The 25,725-nt window shown below is 35.9% G+C and overlaps 1 protein-coding gene across 1 annotated transcript in view; it reads right to left on the reverse strand.

Moving 5' to 3' along the window:
- Positions 1-25,725, reverse strand: part of LMBR1 (limb development membrane protein 1) — a 247,807-nt gene that overhangs the window by 36,873 nt on the left and 185,209 nt on the right. The window contains exons 11-14 of the mRNA XM_004458598.3: positions 4,982-5,058; positions 4,263-4,340; positions 1,379-1,452; positions 1,039-1,129 (exon numbers count right to left, since the gene is read on the reverse strand). Coding sequence (XP_004458655.1) covers positions 1,039-1,129; positions 1,379-1,452; positions 4,263-4,340; positions 4,982-5,058 — 320 coding nt within the window. The remainder of the gene's footprint in view (positions 1-1,038; positions 1,130-1,378; positions 1,453-4,262; positions 4,341-4,981; positions 5,059-25,725) is intronic.

A 25,725-nucleotide genomic window follows, 5' to 3' on the forward strand; every position in this document is an offset into this window, starting at 1 on the left:
CTATCAAACACTTAAATGCTTTACATTTGAGACATTGCCTTTTTACATTATAGATTGTGATTGTCAATTTCAAAGAACATTGCCTGTCAATTTAAAAAGAACTCATTTATTTACTATTTTTTACTGTATTTTTTAAGTTAGACTGTTCAAGATTTACTTTGTACTTTATAATTTCTTACTTCCTAGATCTGTTACACTATTATAAGATTTAATACCAAAAATCCAAAAAATCTAAATGCTAGTAATTCACTTTTAATGTACTCTATGCTTATTCTTTCATATTAAATAACAGAAGCTGAAAATACTGATTAATACTTAGGATCATTTAAACTAGAAGCTTAAGTATCTCTACTTACTGACTTTAAAGAGATCGTAACAATTAAATATATATATATATATATAGTAACTTCTCCCCTTTAAAATAGGCTAAAACTACAGGTATACATACTAAGAAGAAAAACAAGCCAGCAGCTCTTATAAGTTATCCTTCATTGTCAGCCTGTGGGAATATTTTTAAAATATTCAGCCACTATATAAGATAACAGTCTTTGTTATTCTGAAGCCAATGACATCTTGTAAAAAGTCAAATTACCCTCAGACTACAAAATGTTTCTGAATAGAACTCTTCAGTCTTACTTTAATTATTCAAATTTGAAATACTTTGTCTGTACTACTTGTAACAACTAAGTTCTTCAGATTTCAAACAAGCTCCCTGAAGTAGTTAGCACAATCAAAATTACTCATTAGCAATACGTTTTCTTTAGAGGAAAAAAGTCCTTTCATAAGGTTTCTATAGCTAGTTAACAAGCTCTGCAGTTCCATGCATTTTACAAGTGAATGGATGTCATCCAAATTAAACAGAACACATCCTTTTTCCCACTTATTCAGCAGTTTGAAAATCTTCCAGTTCGTGTTTACGCACCTGACAAACAAATACCTATCACTGCAAATGAACAATTCAGGGCAATTAATAAATAAATAGTCCATTTATCTTGGAAGGCAAAAGGGAGGCCATAGTCTCCTATGACTTTACCTTACCTTTGTCATAGTTGTATCATCCTTCTTGGGGGTAAAGTTTCCAAAAAATCGGAGACTATAGAAACCAACAACAGAGGACACCATAAGATAACTGTGAGAATCAAGGAAAAAAACTCTCCAAAAGAATGCAAGTTTCCCTTAAGTTCTCAGCAGTCTCCAAAAAGTCTTAAGGCCCAAAGGAAAAAACAAAACAAAAAGCCACTTAGAGTGCTTGAGAAAGATTGACCCGTTCTTTTTTCGCCTTTTTCTTCTAGGTAAGTGTCTTAGTAAATTACCATTGTCCTAGAAACTAGACAGAATACTTGTTAACAGACAGAATATTCAGTTAAAGAAAGGATACAAAATCAAAATGATTTCAAGAGCAGCTCCCACAAAACCAAATGTAGAAAGAGAGGCATTTCCTATTCCAGGTCCCTGGGGAAAAAAAAACAAAAAAACAACAACCACTTTTTCAGAGTTCAGTGACACCATTACATGTGGTTTCCCTAAAATTGTTGTTTCATAAATATAAGACAGTTGAAATTTGGCATGCTAATACTCTGGAATAATATCTAAATTTACAAAGGCCAATAACACTGTACATTAGACTGAGTTAATCAACTAATTCAAACATCATGCTAATAACAACCTCAAAAAATTTCTGAATTTCTCAAAATTAAGTTACTTACCAAAATGATGTGATTATGATAACTACTACTATTATGAAGTGGGGCAAGGTGCTACTTGAGAAAAATCCTTACTATTCTTGGGGAAATTTTAAAAAAGAGAATAGTACAAAAGGAATAGAATATATAACATCTGAACCCTGAGGCAACACACAAAAATTATACAATGGAAGTATGCTAAACATAAGCTAAATATAGAAAGTAAATGTACATATCTTAGTTCTACACTTGAAATTTTCCTTTCCCCATATCTTCCTTTTTAAATGACATAAATGTGAACACAGATCTTTAAAAATAAATGCTATAAGATTTTCCTACAACTACCTTAAAATCTGACTTTACCTAGAACTTTAAAAGAAAACAGAAAGAAAAAAATTAATGTTTATATAATTAGACCAGCCAAGCAAAAAATAATTTCCTGCTGAAGCAGGAACAACAGTTTCAAAGCTTACTAATTTCAGAATCTATATGTATATGAACTACAGGCTTTACTAGTCAGCTAAAATTACATCTGACAGAAACAACAGAGATAATTAAGAATGTACAGTCAATCTAATAAAAATAAACCAATAATACCACATATAAAATGAGCACATTCTAATTTTTCCATAAAGAAATATAAAAAACATGGAAATTTCACATATAAATAAGGTTAGGACAAGGAATTTATCAACCTTATGTCAATCTTTTGAAGAAGAAATGAATAATGGTAATAGAAAGCTTATTAACTGAGATGGAATACATTCTGGAAATATTCCCTATCTCAAAAAAAAAAGGCCTACAGGCAGGATTAAGATCATCTAGTTTATTTACACAATCATTCAATTAGCTCTTATAGGTACAAGTCACTCTTTACTATATACTAAGAAGGATGGAGCAAAAATATACTACAGGAATGGGACTTAACTTGGTATATTAAAGTGGGTTAAAAAGTGAATAGGAAGTCAATATATTACATGACTTCTGCTCTATCGGGTTTGGACACAAAAATTTTCAAAAAGAAATGGCAAGATTGTAGATTGAGGAGGAATGGTGTGTTTTTTTTTTTTTTTTGTCTTTATTTTTTTAATATTACATTCAAAAAACATGAGGTCCCCATATACCCCTCACCCCCTCACGTCTCTCCTCCCCCCATAACAACAATCTCCTCCATCATCATGAGACATTCATTGCATTTGGTGAATACATCTCTGAGCACCGCTGCGCCTCATGGTCAGTGGTCCACATCATAGCCCACACTCTCCCACATTCTACCCAGTGGGCCATGGGAGGACATACAATGTCCGATAACTGTCCCTGCAGCACCACCCAGGACAACTCCAAGTCCCAAAAACGCCCTCACATCTCATCTCTTCCTCCCACTCTCTACCCCCAGCAGCCACCATGGCCACTTTCTCCACACCAATGCCACATGTTCTTCGATTACTAATCACAATAGTTCATGAATAGAATATCAGTAAGTCCACTCTAATCCATACTCTACTCTTCTAGCCTATGGACCTTGGAATGGTTGTGTCCACTCCACATCTATATCAAGAGGGAGCTTAGATTCCACATGGATGCTGGATGCAAATCGAGGAGGAGTGCCTTTGTTGTCGCAGTTTGTTATGGGAGTAAGGCAATTTGAGCAAAATGGTAGTGGAGAAGATGCTGTAGTAAAATGAGAAAATGGTAATACCATAGCACAAGGTCCTGGAGATTGTTGGGTGGGGGATCTGAATTAAAAATATCAAAAGGACTTAGCTTAGGAAAGCATGAAGTATCTTTTTCCCGGACAGCAGGGAAGAAATTATTATAGATGTTGTTTTTTTATATGCGAGAAAAAGATATATGATCTGATTCAGACTTAGAGAAGTGGCATAAAAAGTCTGAAAGAGTTTGAAGTTATTTCTGGAAAGGCTGCTGACTAGGAAAAATATATAATGTCAAAATATAAATATTTCTTAAGTATCTAAAACCTAATCAAGATTCTTAGAAAAAGTATGCCAAATATGAATATTTAGTGGAAATACACTATACTTGGAGAATATACACAGATTGGTTAACTGATACAATTCAATAAAACCATCAATTTTTAAGCAAGAGAGAAAAAAGTTAATTCATGAAAAGGTGTACATTTGACTCCCAATAAATGTACATTCTGATTCATTTTCATAAAATGTATAACTTTTAAAGCATGAGTTGCTATTTCTATATTTTGTTCTTCTGCAAACCCAATGAATTCATCTTATAAATTCTCTACATGTCACTGTTTTTCAGAGTATATATTTTCTTAAAGAATCACAAACATGAATTTCTACAAAACTAAGATAAACTCTGACATGAAGTCTAAAAGGAAACACCAACACTTGAAAAAAAATCACTACCAATCCAAAGTAAAAAATTAGACATAAAAATCATAGTTCATAAAAATTGCTTATGAAGGCTCATTGCATAAAGAAATCCATACAATGTGAAACATACATACATAAAAATATTTTCATTTAATTATTTGAAACACTCATTATATATTGAGATTAACTTTGTAAAAGAAAGTCATTTTAAAGCATTTTACTTTACCCTTGTTCCCTTTGGCATTGCTGTTTCATCAACCAACAGGCAAAGAATATTACAAGCCACCAAGAGGACCGAGATGGACTATAACACAAAAAGTAGGTTGTCAGCTCTTGATTTCAAAGATTTTTTTTGTCAACACACATAACATTAGAATCTAAGTAACCAAATACATCTTTCAAAATAGAGCAAAAGCAGTCAAGACCTAAATTCTATATATAAAACTATTTAGACTATCTATAAAAACTCCAGAATAAATGTTAAATGATTCTGCAAATTATTAAAATTTCAAAGCTTGTGACAAAAGCTAGGTAATATATGCTAAATGATCTTACAGATTGGGGAGGAAAAAACCCACAACTCTGGGTGCTTAAAGAGTGGTAAAATAATATCAGAACTAATTTCATAATGTAGTTTTCATGGAATTCTAAACAGGGCATCTGAAATATCGTGTCATTCTTAATTTTGTAATGAAAGAGGAAACTGAATTTCCTGCTTTCAGGAGGAAACAGATTATCTTGTGGACTTTTTTGGTAAATTGCCATTAATTTCTATTTTTTGCTTTATTGAGTTTTTACAAATAAAAGCATAAATGGATTTTAATGCTGTTAACAGAAAATAAAAGGTTACATAGAAACCTTTTAGCTAAAGGGGTTACCATACTCAAATGCCAAGTAAATAAAATATAATTTGCTTTTTTTTCAACTAGGTAAATAAAGACTTACGGTCTCAATAAGAAGGAGAACCATAACAGCAGGATACACCAAATTTCTTTCCCATGCTGAAGCCTTTTTGCGTCTCTCTATTAAAAGAAAAAACAAAATAAAACAAAAAGATTTCAGTAATTTCCAAAAATTCACTCTAGAGTTGCATATTTATCCTTACTGCTATAATGTGTACATATAAATTTAAAATTTTCCTACACAAAATATAAAAATCAGAGTTTTAAAATCATTTAGCTCTATTAAACAAGCACAATGCTGTGATATTTGAATTTCAGCTCTGTAAAGACATTTTAATTTTAAGAAAGCATGCTTTATAAATACACACCTTACTTTGAAAATATAAATATTTGTGTTTAATCTGGATATGCATGTTGATATAGATATATATTTTGAATGAGTTAAGTAATGAATAAAAATTCCTCTATCTACATTTCCTAAAGAGAAACACTTCCAAATTTTAACAGCTGGAGTTAAACATCCACTTCTGGCTATGATGGACTACCTTATATCACACCAATCCGCATGCCAACCATAAGTGGAAAAGGTGGATCAAAGTTAATTTTAAAGAATACATGAGAGCAGAAAGAAAAAAGAATGAAAACAATTGAATAGGGCCTTAGGGAACTGAATGACAACATGAAACAAACACACACATTATAGGTGTCCCAGAAAAAGAAGAGGAAAAGAAAAGGGGCAGAAAGAATATTTGAAGAAATAATGACTAAAAACTTTCCAACCCTTATGAAGGACAAAAATATCAATATCCAAGAAGGACAACATATCCTAAACAGAATAAATCCAAGCAGACCTACACTAAGGCACCTACTATTCAGAATGACAAATACCAGAGATAAAGAGAGGATACTGAAAGCAGCAGGAGAAAGGCAATACACCACATACAAGGGAACCTCAATAAGACTAAGTGCTGATCTCTCATCAGAAACTATGGAGGAGAGAAGGCAGTGGTATGATGTATATAAGGTACTGAAAGAGAAAAACTGCCAGTCATGAATTCTTTATCTGGCACTGTTCTTCAGAACTGAGAGTGAGTTTAAAGTCTTCACAGACAAATAAAAACTGGGAGAGAATGTTACCAAAAGACCAGATATACAAGAAATACTAAAGGGAGTGCCGCAGCTTGAAAGGGAAATACAGGGGCAAAAGACTTGGATAAGAGCAAAGAAATGAAGATTATTAGTAAGAGTAACTTAAAGGGTAAAAAGACAGACAATAGTAAGATATGACAACAGAAAGTCAAAGGAAAAAATGGACAAAGTAAGTAATGCCTTTACAGTAATAACAGTCAACATTAATGGATTGAACTCCCCAATCAAAAGACATGGAGTGACAGAGTAGATTAAAAAGATACAAGCCAATATGCTGCCTACAAGAGACTCACCTCAGATGTAAGGACACAATCAGGTTGAAAGTGAAATGCTGGTAAAAGATATTTCACACAGATGGTAACCAAGAAAGACCTGGAGTAGTGATATTAAGATTTTAAATGCAAAACTGTTGTAAAAGATGAAGAAAGTCATTATATATTAATAAAAAGGGCAATTCACCAAGAATAAATAACTATAATAACCTTGATGCCCTAAGATACATGAGGTACACACTGGGAAAACTGAAGGGAGAAACAGACATCTCTACAATAATAGTTGGAGACTTCATTATATCACTCTTAGCATTGGATAGAATATATAGATAGAAGATAAATTAAGAATCAGAGAGCCTGAATAATATGATACATGCACTAGACTTAACAGAAATTTATAAAGCATTAAACCCCAAAACAGCAGGATATACATTCTTTTCAAGTACTCATGGATCCTTCTCCAGGACAGACCATATGCTGAATCACAAAACAGGTCTCAAAATATTTAAAAAGACTGAAATTATAAAGCACTTTCTCTGATCACAATGGAATGAAGCTGGAAATCAATAACAGACAGAAAAAGGGAAAATTCACAAACATATGGAGATTAAACTACATACTCTTAAATAATCAGTGGGTCAAAGAAGAAATTGCAAGAGAAATCAGTAAATATCTCGAGACAAATGAAAACAAGAATATAACATATGAAAACCTATGGTGTACAGTAAAGGCAGTGCTGAGAGGCAAATTTATAGTCCTTAATGCTTATTTTAAAAATGAAGGAAGAGCCAAAATCAAAGACCTAACTGTACACTAGCACTAGAAAAAGAAAACAACAAACTAATTCCAAACCAAGCTGAAGGAAAGAAATAATAAAGATCGAGCAGAAATAAATGAAACTGAGAACAACCAAAAAACACAATAGAGAAAATCAATAAAACCAAAAGTTGGTTCTTCGAGATCAACAAAATTGGCAAACCCTTAGCTAGACTGATAAAAAAGTGAAAAGATGCAAATAAATAAAATCAGAAATGAGAAGGGATATCTTAAGAGGATAATATGAACAACTGTACACCAACAAACTAGACAATGCAAACAAAATGGACAAATTCCTAGAAACATACAAACTAAACTGAGCCTAGAAGATACAAAAGACCTTAACAAAACAATTACAAGTAAAGAGATTGAAACTGCCATCAAAAACCTCCCCAAAATGAAAAGCCCAGGACCACATGGCTTCACAAGAGAATCTTACCAATCATTCACAGATGACCTAATACCAATCTTGCCGAAGCTCTCCTGAAAAAACCAAACAGGAAGGAATGTTACCAAACTCATGCTATGAAGTCACCATCACCCTAATACCAAAGCCAGCTAAAATACTACAAAGAAAGAAAATTACAGACCAATTTCTCTAACGAATATAGATGCAAAAATCTTCAAAAAAAATTTGTGAATTGAATCAAAAAGCATATTAAAAGAATTATATACCATGATCAAGTGGGTTTTACCCCAGGTATAAAACGTGGTTTAACACAGAAAATCAATTAGTGTAATAAACCACCACAACAAGAACAAAAAAACAAGCGTTCAGTTGGGACCAACAAAAAGCTATACCCTAGCGGTAATGCCAAATCAGATAGACCAACCTTCATGAAGACCAAAACCCAGCTTCAAGTGATCTCATGTCCAGATGAAATAATCTATCTGTCCCTATTCTAACTGCCTACGAGAAGCAAAGGTAAATCCTTTCTAAAAGAAGAAAATATCACATAGAGTTTCTACAATTTTAATATTAAAAATGTCTGGCATTCAATAAAAATGCCCAGCTATAGGATCAAGAGAAAAAAGAGACAATAGACACAGATAGTAATTCAAATACTGGACTTGTCAGAAAGACACCTTAAAAAAACTGATCAATATACTCAGTAAAATAAGTGACAAGATGGAAAATTCCACTAGGGAATTTACATCTATAAAAAATAAATGGAAATTCAGAACTGAAAAATACAGTAACTAAAATTAAGAATTCAATAGATAATTTTGACAATAGTTATGACAGGTGAAAAGACAGTGAAATGGAAGATAGATCAATAGAAAATATTGCAGACTGAAGCACGGATATAAAAAGTAGAAAGAATACAGGAAATAATCTGATTAAAAGGTCTAAGATACATGTAACTGAATATGAGGTAACAAAAGAGAATGAGAGGTAAGTGGATTTGGCTCAATGGATAGAACATCCACCTACTATATGGGAGGTCCAGGATTCAAACCCAGGGCCTCCAGACCCATGTGGTGAGCTGGCCCATGAGCAGTGGTGATGCGCGTAAGGAGTGCCGTGCCATGCAGGGGTGTCCCCCGTGTAGGAGAGCCCCACGCGCAAGGAGTGCGCCCCATAAGGAGAGCCACCCGGCACGAAATAAGTGCAGCTTGCCCAGGAGTGGCACTGATGCAGCAAAATAACACAACAAAAAGAGACAAAGATTCCCAGTGCTGCTGACAAGAATACAAGTGGACACAGAAGAACACACAGTAAATGGACACAGAGAGCAGACAACCGGGGGAGGGGGGGTGGGCAGGGAAGGGGAGAGAAATAAAGAATAAATCTTTAAAAAAAGAGAGAGAGAATGAGAAACAATACCTAATAAGAATTTGCTAAGAATTTTCACCAATAGATGAAAGATATCAAGCCAGACTCAAGACATGCCACAGTTCTCAAGAAAGCTGAATACAAAGAAACCCAAACCTAAGTACATCAGAGAAAACCTGTTAACCAAAGACAGAAAGAAAAATCTTAAAATTCCTTCAAAAGTGCAACCATTATGACCTTTTTTTAAAAAAATTTATTTCTCTCCCTTCCTCGCCCCCCCCCATTGTCTGCTCTCTGTGTCCACTCGCTGTGTGTTCTTCTGTGTCTGCTTGTATTCTTGTCAGCAGCACCAGGAATCTGTGTCTTTATTTTGTTGCGTCATCTTGCTGCGTCAGCTCTCTGTGTGTGCAGCACCACTCCTAGGCGGGCTGCACTTTCTTTGTGTGGGGTGGCTCTTCTTGCAGGGCACACTCCCTGCGCATGAGGCATCCCCACACCAGGGCGCCCCTGTGTGGCACAGTTCTCCTTGCGCATGACAGCTCTGTGACATGGGCCAACTCACCACACGGGTCAGGAGGCCCTGTGTCTCAAACCCTGGACCCTCCCATATGGTAAGCAGACACTCTACCAGTTGAGCCATGTCCGCTTCCCCTCATTATGACTATAAAACAGAAACTGAAGAAAGTGGAATGACATCTCTACAATCATTTACCAAGAAGAATTATAAATTCAATAAAAGTGCCCAACAAATGAGAAGGCAAAGTAAAAATGTTTTCAGATAAATAAAAACTAAGAGAATTCATTCCAGCCAACTACTCTAAAAAAAGGATGTTTTTCAAACAGAAGCTAAATAATGACTGCAAACACAAAAAGTCGAAACTCAAAATTGTAGAGAGGAACACAGAACATCCAAAAGAATAAATATTTGAGAAAATCTATACAAACAAAGCTATACCAAGCTACACAAATATTACCAATGATGATGAGGCCCTGTGGAGTAAATGTACAATTAAAATAAATGACAACAATAACATAAGAAAGGGTAAATAAAGACCATGTAGTAGAAAAAATATTCTTTTATATTAGAGTCTAATAAGTAAAGAGGCATTTGTAATCTTTCTCAATTTCCTCTCTATTATTTGTTATATTAAATAATAGAGAGGAAACTGAATAATTAAAAATAATTAAAAAATAATTTTAAAAATTAAGTAATCCAAAAGAATGCATGAATAGAGAGAAAAAGGAAAATAAAACAGATTGGACAATGCATAACAATAAGATGTAGATATAAATTTAAATATATTGGTAACTATCAAAAAGGAAATGCACTAAATATACCAATTAAAAGACAAAGATTATCCTATTAGATTAAAAAATAAAATTATATGCTGCTTTAAAGAGATACACCTTAAATATACGGACACAAGTTACAGCTACTCTGCCAAAAAAAAAGCATCCCTGTAGATAAAGATATTTTGTTATAAAAGAGTCCCTCTAACAGGATAATACAACAATTATAAATCTGCACATACCTAGAAATATGGATTTAAAATATAAGGCAAGATGGACAGGAAAAAAATAGACAAATCCACAATAATCGTGGGACACTCACAATTTTCTCAATAGTTAACAAATAAGCAGACAAAAAATTAGTAAGGGTAAATGATATAAATACCATGATTAACAAATATTAATATGATCATTATTTGTAGATACTATGATTGTGTAAACAGAAAACACAAAAATTATAAAAGTGACTAGAAAAGTTACTGGATATAATAACAAAATAAAAAGATCAATTGTACCTTTCTCTATTAGAAACAAACAAATGAAAAGGAAACAAAAATGATTCTATTTTTAAGGGCAACAAAAAATTAAATATTTAGGAATAAATCTAATAAAAGGTATGTAAGATTCTCCACTGAAACTGTAAAAACGTTACAGCAAGAAATAAAAGACCTAAATGAGGGGAGGAATATACCATATTTATTGATTATAAAATGCAATATTTAAGACATGAGTTCTCTCCAAACTGATTTAGAGATTCAATGAAATCCCAATGTTTATAAACATTGACTAACTGATTCTAAAATTTTGGTGGAAAGTAAAAAGACCCAAGAGGTGACAAAGCAATCTTTCAGAAAAACAAAGCAAAAGGATTTCAACTATCAGACAAAAAAGACTTTTGGAAAGCAATGTGAAATAAAAGAGTAGGAAAGTAGATAGAAAATTAGATAGAATAAAATACAGAATCCAGAAACAGATCCTCATATATAAAGTCACTTGAATATGACAAAGATGACACTGCAAGGGAGAAGAGAAAAGATGATCTTTTCAATAAAAGGGGCTAGATCAATTGGGTATATGAGTTGGGGGGTGAGAAAACTTGACCTCTACCTGACATTACACCCAAAGATCAATTTCTGATTCAATACACATATGAAAGGCAAAACAATAAAGCTTCTGGATTAAAAGAGAGGAAAATGTCTTCTTGTTATGAGAGTGGGCAGATTTCTGAAAAAGACCCAAAAAGCCCAGTGATAAAATAAAGATTAATTTAAAATTAAGAACTTCTTTTCTGTTCAACAAAAGATGTCATTAAGAAAATGAGAGAATTGCCATGGCGACGCAGTTGGCCGGCTGGGCCTCATGTTTGCGGTAGGAGCAGTGGGGGGTTGGAACCAGCCCAGGTCCACTTCTCCCAGTTTAGATTCATTGCTTCCAAGAAAATCAGAGGAACAAGCATTATGAACAGAAATATATAGAAGAAACTGTTATACTGATGCAATACTGGTGTTTCAGAAGTACAGCATCCGTTGCCCTAAACAATAGAGAATGCTTTAAATTATTTCCAAAACCACCTAATTTTTTTCTTATCAGTATTGTAGTAAGTTTTTTGTTTTTTTGTTTTAAAATAAACATTAATGATTTCCTGGGGGAAAAAAAAAAAAAAGAAAATGAAAGCACAACCTACACAGTGGGAGAAGTTATTTGTAGTACATATATTCGCTAAAAGGATTCATCTCCAGAATATATAATGGCAATCTATAAATGAGCAGAAAAAAGGAAGACAAACCAGTTTTTAAATAGGCAAAATGACTTTGAACAAGTATTTCACAAAAGAAGATAACTAAATCTAAAGGACCAAGAAATTAATGAAAATGTGCTCACCTCTAATAGCCATCTGGAAACACAAAATAAAACCACAATGAGCTATCATTCTACATCCACCAGGATGGCTAAAAGAAAAAAAGACTAACAATACCAGATATTGATAAAAACTGTAGAGCAATCAGAACTTTCAACAATGCTGGTGGAAATGTGAATTGATACAATCACTTGTGGAAAACACTTCAGCAATATCTGAATTTTACATCCTTATGAAAAGCCAAGAATCCATTACTAGGTACACATGTACATCAAGACATGGATAAGAATGTTCATGGCATTGTATTCATAATAACCCCAAAGAACAAGCAACTCCAAAGTCTAACAGCAATAGGCTACATAGACTATTATGATATATTCATAGAATAAATTTTTATACAGCAATAAAAACGAATACAGCCATGTCTCACTTTAATGCGCTTTGCCGTCTTGTGCTTCACAGACACTATGTCTTTTACAAATTGAAGGTTTGTGGCAACTCTGTGTCAAGCAAGTCAATTGGTACCATTTTTCCAACACCAAGTGCTCACTTTGTGTCTCTGGCCACATTTTGATAATTCTTACCATATTTCAAACTTTTTCATTATTATTATATCTGTTATGGTGATCTACGTTTTTTTTATGTTACTATTGTAATAGTTTTGGGGAGCCACAAACCTGCCCATGTAAGATGGAAAACTTAATCGATAAATGTGTATGTTCTGCCTGCTCCACCAACTGAGCATTCCCCCATCTCTCTCCCTCTCCTTGGGCCTTCCTAATCTCTACTGTATTAATATTTAATAAAATAACATTAAAATTAGGCCAATTAATAACTCTACAATGGCCTTTAAGGGTTCCAATGAAAGGAAAAGTCACACATTTCTCTTTAAGCCAATAGACAGAAATGATTAAGCTTAGTGAGGAAGGTTTGTCAAAAGACAAGACAGGCTGAAAGCTAGGCCTCCTGCATCAAACAGTTAACCAAGTTGTGAACGCAAAGGAAAAGTTCTCAAAGGAAATTAATGGTGCTACTCCAGTGAACACACAAATAAAGAAGTGAAACAGCCTTATTGCTAATATGGAGAAATTTTTAGTGGTCTGTAGAAGATCAAACTGGTCATGACAGAAGATCAAACCAGTCTTAAGCCAGAGACTAATCCAGACAAGACCCTAACTCTTTCAATTTTATGATGGCTGAGAGAGGTGAGAAAGCTGAAGGAGAAATGTCTAAAGCTAGCAGAGGTTGATCCATGAAGTTTAAGGAAATAAGTCATAATCTTAACATAGAAGTGGAAGGTGAAGCAACAAGAGCTGATCTAGAAGCTGCAGCAACTTCCAGATCTAGCTGAGATAAGTGATGAAGGTGGATACACAAACAACAAATTTTCAGTGTAGATGAAAGAGCCTTATATTGGAAGAAGATGCCATCCAGGACTTCCGCAGCTAAAGAGAAGTCACTACCTGGCTTCAAATCTTCAAAGAATAGGCTGATTCTAACGAGGGGCTAAAGCAGCTGGTGACTTTCAGTTGAAGCCAATGCTCATTTACCATCCTGAAAATTCTAAGGTCCTTAAGAATTATGCTAAATCTACTCTGTATGTGCTCTAAAAATGCAACAGCAAAGCCTGGATGATAGTGCATCTGTTAACAATATGGTTTACTGAACATTTTAAGCCCACTGTTGAGACCTACAGCTCAGGCAAAAATTTCCTTTCAAAAATATGATTGCTCAGTCACAATGCACTTGATCACCCAAAAGCTCTGATGATGTACAATGAGCTGAATGTTGTTTTTTGCCTGCTAACAACATCATTTCTGCAGCCCATCAATCAAAGAGTCATTTCAACTTTCAAATCTTATTTAAAAAATAAATTTCTAAGGCTCTAGGCACCATAAATAGTGATTAACCTTATAGATCTGGACGAAGTCAATTGAAATCCTTCTAGAAAGGATTCACCATTCCAGAAGTCATTAAAAAACATTTGTGATTCATGGGAAGAGGTCAAAATATTAACATTAACAAGTTTTTCCAAGCCTCATGTACGTCTTTGAGGAGTTAAAGACTTCAGTGGAGGAAGTAACTGCAGATGTGGTGGAAATAGCAAAAGAATTTTAATTAGAAGTAGAACCTGAAGATGTGATTGAATTGCTGCAAGCTCATGATAAAAACTTTTAACAGAGGAGTTACTTCTTATAGGTAAGCAAAAAAAGTGGTTTCTTGAGATGAAATCTATTCCAGGTGAAGATGCTGTGAACCGTAGTGAAATGACAACAAAAGATTTAGAATATGACATAAACTTAGTTGTTAAAGCAGCACAGGTTTGAAGATTCACTCCAATTTTGAAAGACAGTTTACTATGGGTAAAATGCTATCAAACAGTATCACATGCTACAGAAAAAACTTTCATGAAAGGAAGAGTCAAAGGATGCATCAAACTTCATAGTTATCTTATTTTAAGAAATTGCCATATCCACCTCAATCTTCAGCAAACACAATCCTGATTAGTCAGCAGTTATCAACATCAAGGCAAGACCCTTCCACCAGCAAAAATATTATGGCTTGCTGAAGGCTCAGATGACGGGTAGCATTTTTTAGCAATAAAGTTTTTTTTTTAAGATTTATTTCATTTATTTGTTTCTCCTGACCCCCTCGTTGTTTGCACTTGCTGTGTCTGTTCATCTTCCTTATTTTTCTAGGAAGCACCAGAAACTGACCCTGGGATCTCTGATATGGAAGGAAGGCACCTAATCACTTGAGCCACCTCTGCTCCCTGTTTTTGTTCCATCTCTCAATATGTTTTCCTCCTTGTGTCTCTTATTGCATCAGTTTGCTATGCCTGCCCTTCATACTAGCTCACTGTCTTGCTCATCTTCTTTAGGAGGCACCTGGGAACTGAATCCGGGCCCTTCCATGTGGTAGGTAGGAGCTCAATTGCTTAAGCCACATTTGCTTTTTTTTTAATTAAGTATTTTTTTTATTAAGGTATGTACATTGGCTTTTAAACACACTTAATAGACTACAATATAGTGTAAACATAAATTTTATATACACTGAGAAACAAAAAAATTCATGTAAATCACTTTATTAAGATATTTGTTTTACAGAGGTGGTCTAGAACCAAACTCACAATATCTCTGAGGTATGACTGTACAAAACCTGAGTGGGGAGCAAATGTGGCTCAAGCTGTTGAGCCTGCTTCCCACATGGGCGGTCTTGGGTTTGGTTCCCAGTTCCTCCTAAAAACAACAAACAAACAACAAGCAAACAAATGAAACCAACTCAGGGGAGCTCATGTGGCTCAGTGGCTGAACGCCAGCTTTCCACATAGGAGGTCCTGGGTTCAATCCCTGGCCCTGATATCTTTAAAAAAAAAAAAGTTGAGTCAAAAAAGTCAGACACAAAAGAATACACAATGTGATTTTATTCATATATATTTCAAATTTCAAAAACAGGCAAAACTAATTTGTGGTGGTAGAAGTTAGTTTACTGGTTACTTTGCATAGTGGCACTCATTGGGAGGGAGCATTAGGGGGTCTTCTGGGTTTGGGTCACACAGGTGTATTTCTTTGTGCAAAAATGTGATAAGCCCTAATGTATTACTTGTGCACATTTTTGTATGTATACTTCAAAAAATAAGTCCATTTTAAAAATTAAAACTTTCATAAGATCAAAAATAGAAAGGTACTTCTTAAAAGCACAGCTAAAGCAAAACATAAACAAATTTTAAAAAACACCACAGAAAACATATATGTATACTACTGAAAGACAAACAGTTTTCTTTTGAAATCTGGAAAAAGACAAAGGTGCATACTACCATCATTTCTATTCAACATTGTACAGCAAGTTGAAGGCAGCACAGGTGGGAAAAGTGAAAAAAACATTTTATTAATATGATTAAATACTTAGAAAACCCAAAAGAATCTATATGAATGTATTAGAATTTACATGAGATTTTAGTAAGTTTGATGGATATATATTATTTCTATAATCAAGCAATAAAGAGTTAGAAATACATTTTTTAAAGATACCATTTATAGGGAAGCAGATTTGGCTCAACTGATAGAGTGTCCGCCTACCACATGGGAGGTCCAGGGTTCAAACCCAGGGCCTCCTGACCCATGTGGTGAGCTGGTCCATGTGCAGTGCTGATGCGCGCAAGGAGTGCTGTGCCACGAGGGGTGTCCCCCGCATAGGGAAGTCCCACGCACAAGGAGTGCGCCCCGTAAGGAGAGCCGCCCCACGCAAAAAAAAGTGCAGCCTGCCCAGGAGTGGTACCACACACGGAGAGCTGATGCAGCAAGATGACACAACAAAAAAAGAAATATAGATTCCTGGTGCTGCCGACAAGAATACAAGCAGACAAAGAAGAACACACAGCGAATGGACACAGAGAACAGACAACTCATGTGGAAAGGTAGGGAGAAATAAAAAAATAAATAAAGTCATGTAATATTGGGAATAGAATATAAATATATATGAATTTAAAAAAAGATACATCTATAATAACTGTTCAGTTTCTGATCCTCAATTGTGAAAACAATGTAACATCTTTGCCAGCACTGGCCCTGTGCTCTCTGTTCTATCCACTTCTGAAATTTTTGTTCCAAATGCCAAAGTGACTATGTGCAATGAATATATAAAAGTACTATAAATTTCTTGGTTCAGGATTGTGTTTATTTATGCTATAGTTATTTTGCTTCTCCTTCTGGACCTACTTCTAACCCCATTTTGCATTTCCCTTTGGGATTTGCTTAGTCTATGTTTTAACTTCTTGATGTAACAGCATTTTAAAAGGGTAACAACTGTCAATATCAAGGGCCCATCATTCTTCCTCACTGCTTATGAGCCTTTTGCTCTTGAAATTACAACTTAGCCTAGTGTTGTAGGGTGCCTAAGAGTTACCTCCTGAAAGTCTCCATATTGCTCAAATGTGGCCACTCTCTAAGCCAAACTCAGCATATAAATGCATTACCTTCTTCCCAGCATGGGACATGACTCCCGGGATAAGTCTCCCTGGCACTGAGGGATTACTACCAAGCACCACCTGGTGATGCAACTGGAAAAAGACCTTGAATAAAAGGGGAAAATGGTAAAGACAAATTAGTTTATATGGTTAAGAGACTTCAAAGTGAGTTGGGAGGTCATCATAGAGGTAATACTTATACACGTCTAAGCAGGATCTCACAGACAGCCAAAATAGATACTACCCCAAACAGTGGGGCTCCTGAGGGCTCCAGGGACACTTCAGGTCCTGCAGTCATAGCAGATAGCTCTGGAGTTTGGTGCCTTGTCAGTGGGCCTTACTTTGGAGTTTATGCTCCTGAGTGTGACAGAGTTGGACTCAGATGTGACTTCTTTATACATGCTTCTTCTGTCCCTTTTATTTGAACCTATAGTTGGTGCTGGAGTTAGCAGGTATATGTCCAAGTGACTTGAATCTTTGGGCTGTCCATGTGCCAGCTGGGCCCTGAGCCTCAGCAGAGTTGCATCACCTACTCTCCAGTTCACTGTACTCTCCCAGGACAACTAACAGGGAGGTGAGGATAGACAACCACCACACCAAGAACCGAGAGAGTCTACAACTATAAACAAGAGAGTCCCATCCATCATTCATATGGGATTGAAGCCCCCTCTCAATTAGAGGTAGAGTGGGCACACTATCCCAGAACCCTCAGGATTGGGGAATAAAATATGGACTAGAGTGGACTTACTGGTATTCTACTATAGACTTATTATGATTCTAGCAATGGAAGAAATTATATCACTGCTGTGGAGACAGTGGCCACTGGAGGAGCTGAAGTCAGGGAGAAGGGAAAAGAGGTATAATATGGGGGCATTTTCAGGACTTGGAATTGTCCTGAATGACACTGCAATGACAAATACAAGCCATTATATATCCTGCCATAACCTACAGAATTGAATGGGAGAAAGTGTAAATGACAAACCATAATCCATGCTGTGTGGCAATGCTCCAAACTGTGTTCATCAATTGCAATGAATGTATCACATTAATGAAAGATGTTGTAGATGTGGGAGAAAGTGGGAGATGTGGGGAGTGGGGCATATGGGAATCCCTTATTTTTTTAATGTAACATTTTATGTACTCTAAGTATCTTTTAAAAATAAATAAAAAATACATTAAAAATTAATAAATAAAAGGGCAACAACCAACTCACAAGATAGAGACTACTGTGATCCTGTTTGGGTAAACCACCCTGTATCCATGGCTTTTATTTTGCATTTAATAAAAAATATGTCAGTTCAAAAAAAAAAAAAATGTAGAAGAACTTTATAGGCAAAATGATAAAACTGTATTGACTGATGTTAAAGGAGATCTAAATAAACGAAGAAATCTGTTGTGTACATGGGCTGGACAACTTGAATAAATATAAATGACCATTATCTACAAATATTCTACGGATATAGTGGAATCTCAATATAAGCCTGAACAGAATACTGTATATGCGCAATTGGACAAACTGATTCTAAATTTTATATGTAAACATGAATGGACAAGAATTGCAAAAGCACTCATAAAGAAATAAGCAGAGAGAATTTTCCCTATTACATATCATGACTTACTAGACAGTGTGATATTAATAAAGGGATATACAAACAAACAAAAGAAAATGGAACAGGGTGGCATAACCAAAAGCAGATGAATGACCTAATAAATGACAGAGGAGATATTGCAGATAAGTGAAAAAAGTATGGCTTTTACAACAAATGGAAGGTAAAAATGAAATTGGACCTCTATTTAACACTATATACAAAACTCAATTCTCAACTGATTAAAGATATGAATGTGAATGGCAAAACTACAAAACTTTTAGAAATCAGTTCTGAGTATATCCTTATGACTTTGGAGATGGGAAGAATTTCTTTCTAAAGATGTAAAAAAAAAATCATACATGCTTCCTCAGATTTCCTCATCTTGCCTGCTCCCAGACTTCTGAGTACCAACCAAGACACGAGAGTGCCTGGCTCTCTTCCTTGCTACCTACATCTAACCACACTAATCAGGTGCATGCCCAGTTTCTGGTTTCTCCTACCACTCCAGACTTAATGAAACACAACATCACAGAGTGAGAGATCTGATCCTAATAGCCAAATAATGCAACCCCTATCACCAATATGAAACAGGTAAGGAGAGGAAGCAAGGAACATAAATTCCCTCTTTTTCTCATTCCCATGCTGAGTTATTGTTTCTCTGCAAGTAACCTGCTGCCTCACTTTGCAGCTCAAGGCAAAGGAGCTGCCAGTGTATTACAGGATTAATTCATACTGCATTATATACTCCTGTGCCTCATACCTGCCTCCAACGCCCCGTTTTTTACTCTTGTAAAAGAGGCAAGATCCTTTTAAGTACTCTATTCAGTGCCCTGTGATTTATAAAGTTTTCTACTCTCTTGTGGAAGCATGCACTACTCTTGGCCCTTTTTGGTTGTCGGGTACTTTCCCCTTAATCTTAAGTAAAGAAGAACCCCGTTTATTCTTGGAGTTGATGAAATGGGGATCTAGGAGACCAAGTCAGCTGGAGTTTGCAGAGCAAAGTGCCAGAAAAAAAAGACAGCTGCATATAAAGAACTCCAAGGGTTTTTAAAGGGTCATCCACATGTGGAGAAATAGGAAGACTTATCCACTGCTGATCGGACTGTAGAATGGAGCGGTCACTGTGGAGGACAGTTTGGCGGTTCCTCAGGAAGCTAAATATGATCTAGCAATCCCACTATTAGGAATACACCCAGAAAAATTTAAAACAGGGAGGCAAAGAGATAGATGCACACCAATTTCATTCAGCATTATTCACAATTACCCAAATTTGGAAGCAACCCAAGTGTCAATCAATAAATGAATGGATAAACAAAATGTGGTATATACATATGATGGGGTAATATTCAGCTGTAAGAAGGAATCAAGTATTGACAAATGTGATAACATGGATGAACCTTAAAGACTTTATGTTGAGTCAAGTAAGCCAGTCACTAAAGGACAAACACTACATGATCTCACTGATATGAACTAAGGATATTGAGCAGACTCAGAGAGATGGAGTCTAGAAGATAGGGCAACCAAGAATAAGAGAATGAGCAGAGAGTGGTGAGCTGATCCTCAATCTGGGCAGAATCTATAAAGTGGATGGTGGTGGTTTGGCAGCCAACAGGGGTAATAGGGGTGCAGAGATATGAGTAGGGATGATGGTGCTAGAGTGTGAGTGTAAGTGGGGCTAGGGGGATGGGTTGGGCCATCCATAGAGCTGTGGGGAGGACTAGATGAAGGAACTGGTAAACTCTAGGGAGTAGAGGACTGTGGTTGAGAATACAATTGTGGTATTCTTTTGGTATCTGTGATAGGGAGGGTCACAGGTGCAGGGTGTCAAGGGTAGGGGGATGTGTGAGGATGGATACACCTGGGGCATGCCTCTATGGAACAGGAATGTGTTCATGTGGTTCATGGAGTGTTATCTCAGTGAGTGGAGAACCACACAATAACCAACAAAATATTAAATTCCCATCATGGGGAGTTCTGCTACATTCTCAAATAGATTGGAAAGAGTCTCTAGAGTACAAAGGTAATGCCGAATAAAAGAAAAACAGACCAACACACCAAGCCTATGATATTAATGCTTGTACTTATAAACCTTAATTCTTTTCAAAACTGAAACTTAGCCTAATAATAACTATTGCCTAAGAGTTACTTCCTGAAAACCTCCTTGTTATTCAAATATGACCTCTCTCTATGCCACACTCAGTAAATAAACTCATTATCTCTCCCTTCCCCCGCGTCCCCCAGTGTGGGACATAACTCCTGGAAATAACCCTCCCTGGCACTAAAGGATTAATACCAAGCATCAAGAAACAATGCATTTGGAAAAAGATCTCGACAAAAAGGGGGAAATACTAAATACAAAAGAGTTTTTATGGCTAAGAGATTTCAAAGTGAGTCGGGAGGGCATTTCAGAGCTTACATCTCAGGCAGATCTAACTAACTGCCACAGTAAACAAAGCCTTAAATGGGGGGTGCTCCTGAGGGTTTTAGAGACATCCAGACACTGTAGGCAAGGCACACAACCCCATGAAACCAGCAGCCAACTGGTGGGCTTTACCTTGGACTATATGATAACCCTTTACCCCAATTAAACAGAATTAGACTCATTTATAATTTCCCTACACATGATTCTTCTACCTCTTCTATTTGAACCTACAACTTGCACTATACCCAGTGAATATTTTTCCCAAAGACTTAACTCTTCAGTGTGTTCATTCATATGCTAATAAAGCTCTGAATCTGTTGTGGCCAACATCCACTCTCCAGTTCACTGGACTCGCCCAGACAACTAACAAAATGATAATGATGGACAACCCCCATCACAAAAAACAGAATATCTTCAACTGCAAGCAAAACAGTTCTTTCCATCTGCCCCATAAGATCTAAGCTCCCTCTCAATCTGAAACAAAGCAGCCATTGCTATCCCAAAATACTCAAGATTGAAGAAGGAACAAACATAAGGGGGAATGCAAACATGGACCAAAGTGGACATTATTGTTGTAATTGAAGAACTTGTAACATTGATATAAAGATAATGGCTGCCAGTGATTGTGAGGGGTGGGGGAGGGAAGAATAGGTGGTACATAGGGCATTTTTAGGGAATTGGAATTGTTCTGCATGATATTGCAATGCCAGATACAGTTCATTATACATTTTATCAAATCTTATAAAACTGTACAGTGAAAAGTGTAAACCATAATGTAAACTAAAGACCATGGTTAGTAGCAATGCTTCAGTATGTGTTCATCAATTGTAACAAATGTTCCCCACTAATGTAAGATGTTATGAATAAGGAAAAATGTGGGAGGAGGAGGGGTGAAGTAAATGGGAGTCCCCATACTTTTTTTCTTTTTATCCCCCCCCCCCGTGGCTTTTTGCGTGCTGTCTGCTCTCTGTGTCCATTCGCTGTGCATTCTTCTGTGTCTGTACTTATTTATTTTTTATTTCCCCTCTCCCGTTGCGGCTTGCTTGTTGTCTGTTCTCTGTGTCCATTTGATGGATGTAGGATGACCGAATACCTGAAATTAACTTGTTTCTCTCCCTGTTGCTAGGATACAAAGAAAAGAATTGTATGTAAATCAGAAGGTAAGGAAATGCAACCCTCTCTTTGTGCCAAATTCCACTTTTGGTGGTCAAGAATATCTTGTTGAAGCAATAAAGTATGAAAACCAGCTTCAACCAGTTGGCCAGATCTATGCAGAAGCAGCCCCTTGCTGTCCTCACTTCAACTTGCTTAATTAACATAGTAAAATTCCCACCCAGGGGTGGAGTTATCCGCCCCTTTCCTGATCATGCAATGTATGTGCAAGCGTGATTTCCTGAACATACTAATCATGCCAGCTATGTGTGTTCATCCTTATGCGTAAAAGCTAATGCATAATCAAAGCAAATGCTAAGTAGTAACTTGGGTATTTAAACAAGAGTGAAACTGCAGCACAGGGAGTCAGGTCTGAGTCACTTTAGACTGGCCTTGGCTCCTTACCTCTGCAGACGTAATAAATGTGAGTTTGCCTAACTCTCGTGTTGAAGTTTTCTTCATGCCATTTCTGGTTATCCATAAAGGCCCTGCCCTGAGGCCTAACACATTTGCTGCACGCTCTTCTGTGTTTTTGCTTGTCTCCCTTTTTTTTGTTGCGTCACCTTGCTGAGTTGACTCTCCATGGCACTTGCGGGCCGGGCGGCACTCTGCGGTGGGCAGGCAAGCCTGACTTCACAAGGAGGCCCGGGACGCAAACCCAGGGCCTCCCAAATAGTAGACAGAAACCCAACTGATTGAGCCACAGCTGCTTCCCCCCCACCCATACTTTTTATGTAAGGTTTATGCAATCAAAAATTTCCCAAGAAATAAAGTTTGTTATATGAAAAAATAAAAATATCTAAATGACAAAAAAAAGGAAAAAACAAAACAAAATTTAAAAAATATCTAAAAGGCAAAAAAAAGGGTCAACCACAAGCAGCCAGCAATAATCAGTTCAGGCATATAAGGAAACTACCCATGGCTGAAAAAGAACCATCTGAAAAGATTAAAGGGAACAATACCCAACAATCAGAAAGGGCCAAGAGTAGTACCTGCTTCCGTAAGACAGTAGAAAATCTCATAAATCACAGGGCACTGAATAGAGTGCTGAAAAGGATCTTACCTCAGTCAAAGGGAATAACTAACCCTCGAAAAACTGCTACTCTGGTCCAGCCTAACAAGTCTTAAAAGTAAAATTTACTAATATCGAACTATTTCTAAATATTATAACCACATCTCAGAACAATGTTCATCACGTATTGGAATGAAAAAATATCAGTACCCAAAAAGATAAAATCATAATGTCTATCATCAAATTATAAACTGCTCAACATGCAAAAAAGGCACAAAATTACAATGGATAATGAGGGGAAAAATCGATCATCAAAACACATTGAGAATGAACACAGATGTTAAAAATACCAGAAAAAACATGTTAATTAAAGACATGAAAGATAAAAAGTAGGCCCAAATAGAACTTCTAGAGATGAAAATTACAATATGTGAGAAAAATACACTATACGGGATTAAAAGCAGAATAGATATGACGTAAGAAAGACTAGTGAATACAAAGACAGCAAGAGAAACTATCCAAAATGAAACAGAGAGGAAAAAAGACAGGAAAAAATGAAATTCCTAAAAAGAGGGGCACAAAGGGGAAAGGAAAGATATATATATTTGCAAAGTAATGGCCAAGTCTTTTTCAAATTATATGAAAACTACAAACTCCCAGATCAAAGAGGCTAAACAAACCTGAAGAACAAGAAACTGAAAAAATAAACTACTCTATGACACATCATAATCAAATTGATCAAAGTCAGTGATAAAGAGGACATCTTCAAAGTGGACAGAGAAAAGGGAACATTAAAAGATAAGGATGACAAATCAGTGGTGTTTCTAACACTAGTAACATACAATCTGAGGAGGAAGTCAGGAAAAACATTCCATTTACAATAGTGACTAAAAGAACCAAATATTTAGGGATAAACTTAACCAAGGATGTAAAGCAACTGCATTCAGAATACTACAATGCTTGCTAAAAGAAATTTTAAAAGACCTAAATAATTGGAAGAACATTCCATGCTCAGAGATTGGAAGACTAAATATCAAGACTAACTATCATTAAGATGTCAATTCTATCCAAATTGATATACAGATTCAACACAATCCCGACAAAAAAATTCTACCAGCATTTTTAAACAAACAGAAAACACAATTATCAAATTTATTTGGAAGGGTAAGGGGCTCCAAATAGCTAAAATTATCGTAAAAAGGAAAAGCAAATTTGAACGTCTTTTACTTCCAGACTTATATCGTATTATCTAGCTACAGTGGTAAAAACAGCATGGTACTAGCATGAAGAAAGACACAAAGACCAATGGAACCAAAGTGATGGTTCAGAAACAGACCCTCACATCTATGGTCAAGTGATTTTTGACAAGCCTGTCGAACTTACCCAACTGGGTAAGAAGTGTTTAATAAAAAAATGGTTCTGGGAGAACGGGATAACCATAGCCAAAAGAAAGAAATAGGACCCTTATCTCGCACCTTACACAAAAATTAACTCAAAATGGATCAAAGACCTAAATATAAAAGCTAGAACCCTAAAGCTCCTAGAAGAAAATGTAGGAAAACATCAAGATCTGGTAGTAGGTGGTGCACTCTTAAGCCTTACAATGAAAGCACCAGCAATGAAAGAAAACATGGATAAATGGGACTTCCTCAAACTAAAAACACTTTTGTGATTCAAAGGACTTTATCAAGAAGGTGAAAAGGCAGCCCACTCAATAGGAGAAAATATTTGAAACCACATCTCCGATAAGGGTTTGACTTCATTCTATATAAAGAGATCAGACAACTCAATAAAAGAGCAAGCAATCCAATCAGAAAATGGGAAAAGACAGCCTTTTCTCCAAAGAGGAAATACAAATGGCAGCAAAGCACATGAAACAATGTTCCATAATACTAGCTATTAGGGAAATGCAAATCAAAATGACAATGAGATATCCTCTCACACCACAGAGAATGGCCATTATTTTAAAAACAGAAAATAATAAATTCTGGAGGGGATGTAAAGAAAAAGAAATACTGCTTCACTGTTGGTGGGATGGTAAAATGGTGCAGCCTCTATGGAAGACAGTTTGGCAATTCCTCAGGAAGCTAAATATAGACCTGCCTTATAATCCAGCAATTCCTCTCCTAGGAATATATCCAGAATAGAAAACTGTGACATAAACAGATATCTGCACATGGATGTTCATAGCAGCATTATACACAATCGCCAAAAGATGCAAACAACCCAAGTGTACATTAACCAATGAGTAAGTAAGCAAAAGTGGTATATATATGAAGGAATACTATGCTACAGTAAGAAATAATGAAATTGGGACACATATGATAACATGGATGAATCTTGAAGATATTATGCTAAGTGAAATAAGCTAGACACAAAAGAACAAAAATTGCATGGTCTCATTAATTTGAACTAAATACAAAGAATAAACATATGGAGTTAAAACCTAGAGTATAGCTTATTAGGAGAAAAAGGGGAACTGTG

The sequence above is a fragment of the Dasypus novemcinctus genome, chromosome 5, assembly GCF_030445035.2.
Source record: "Dasypus novemcinctus isolate mDasNov1 chromosome 5, mDasNov1.1.hap2, whole genome shotgun sequence".
Classification (NCBI taxonomy): domain Eukaryota; kingdom Metazoa; phylum Chordata; class Mammalia; order Cingulata; family Dasypodidae; genus Dasypus; species Dasypus novemcinctus.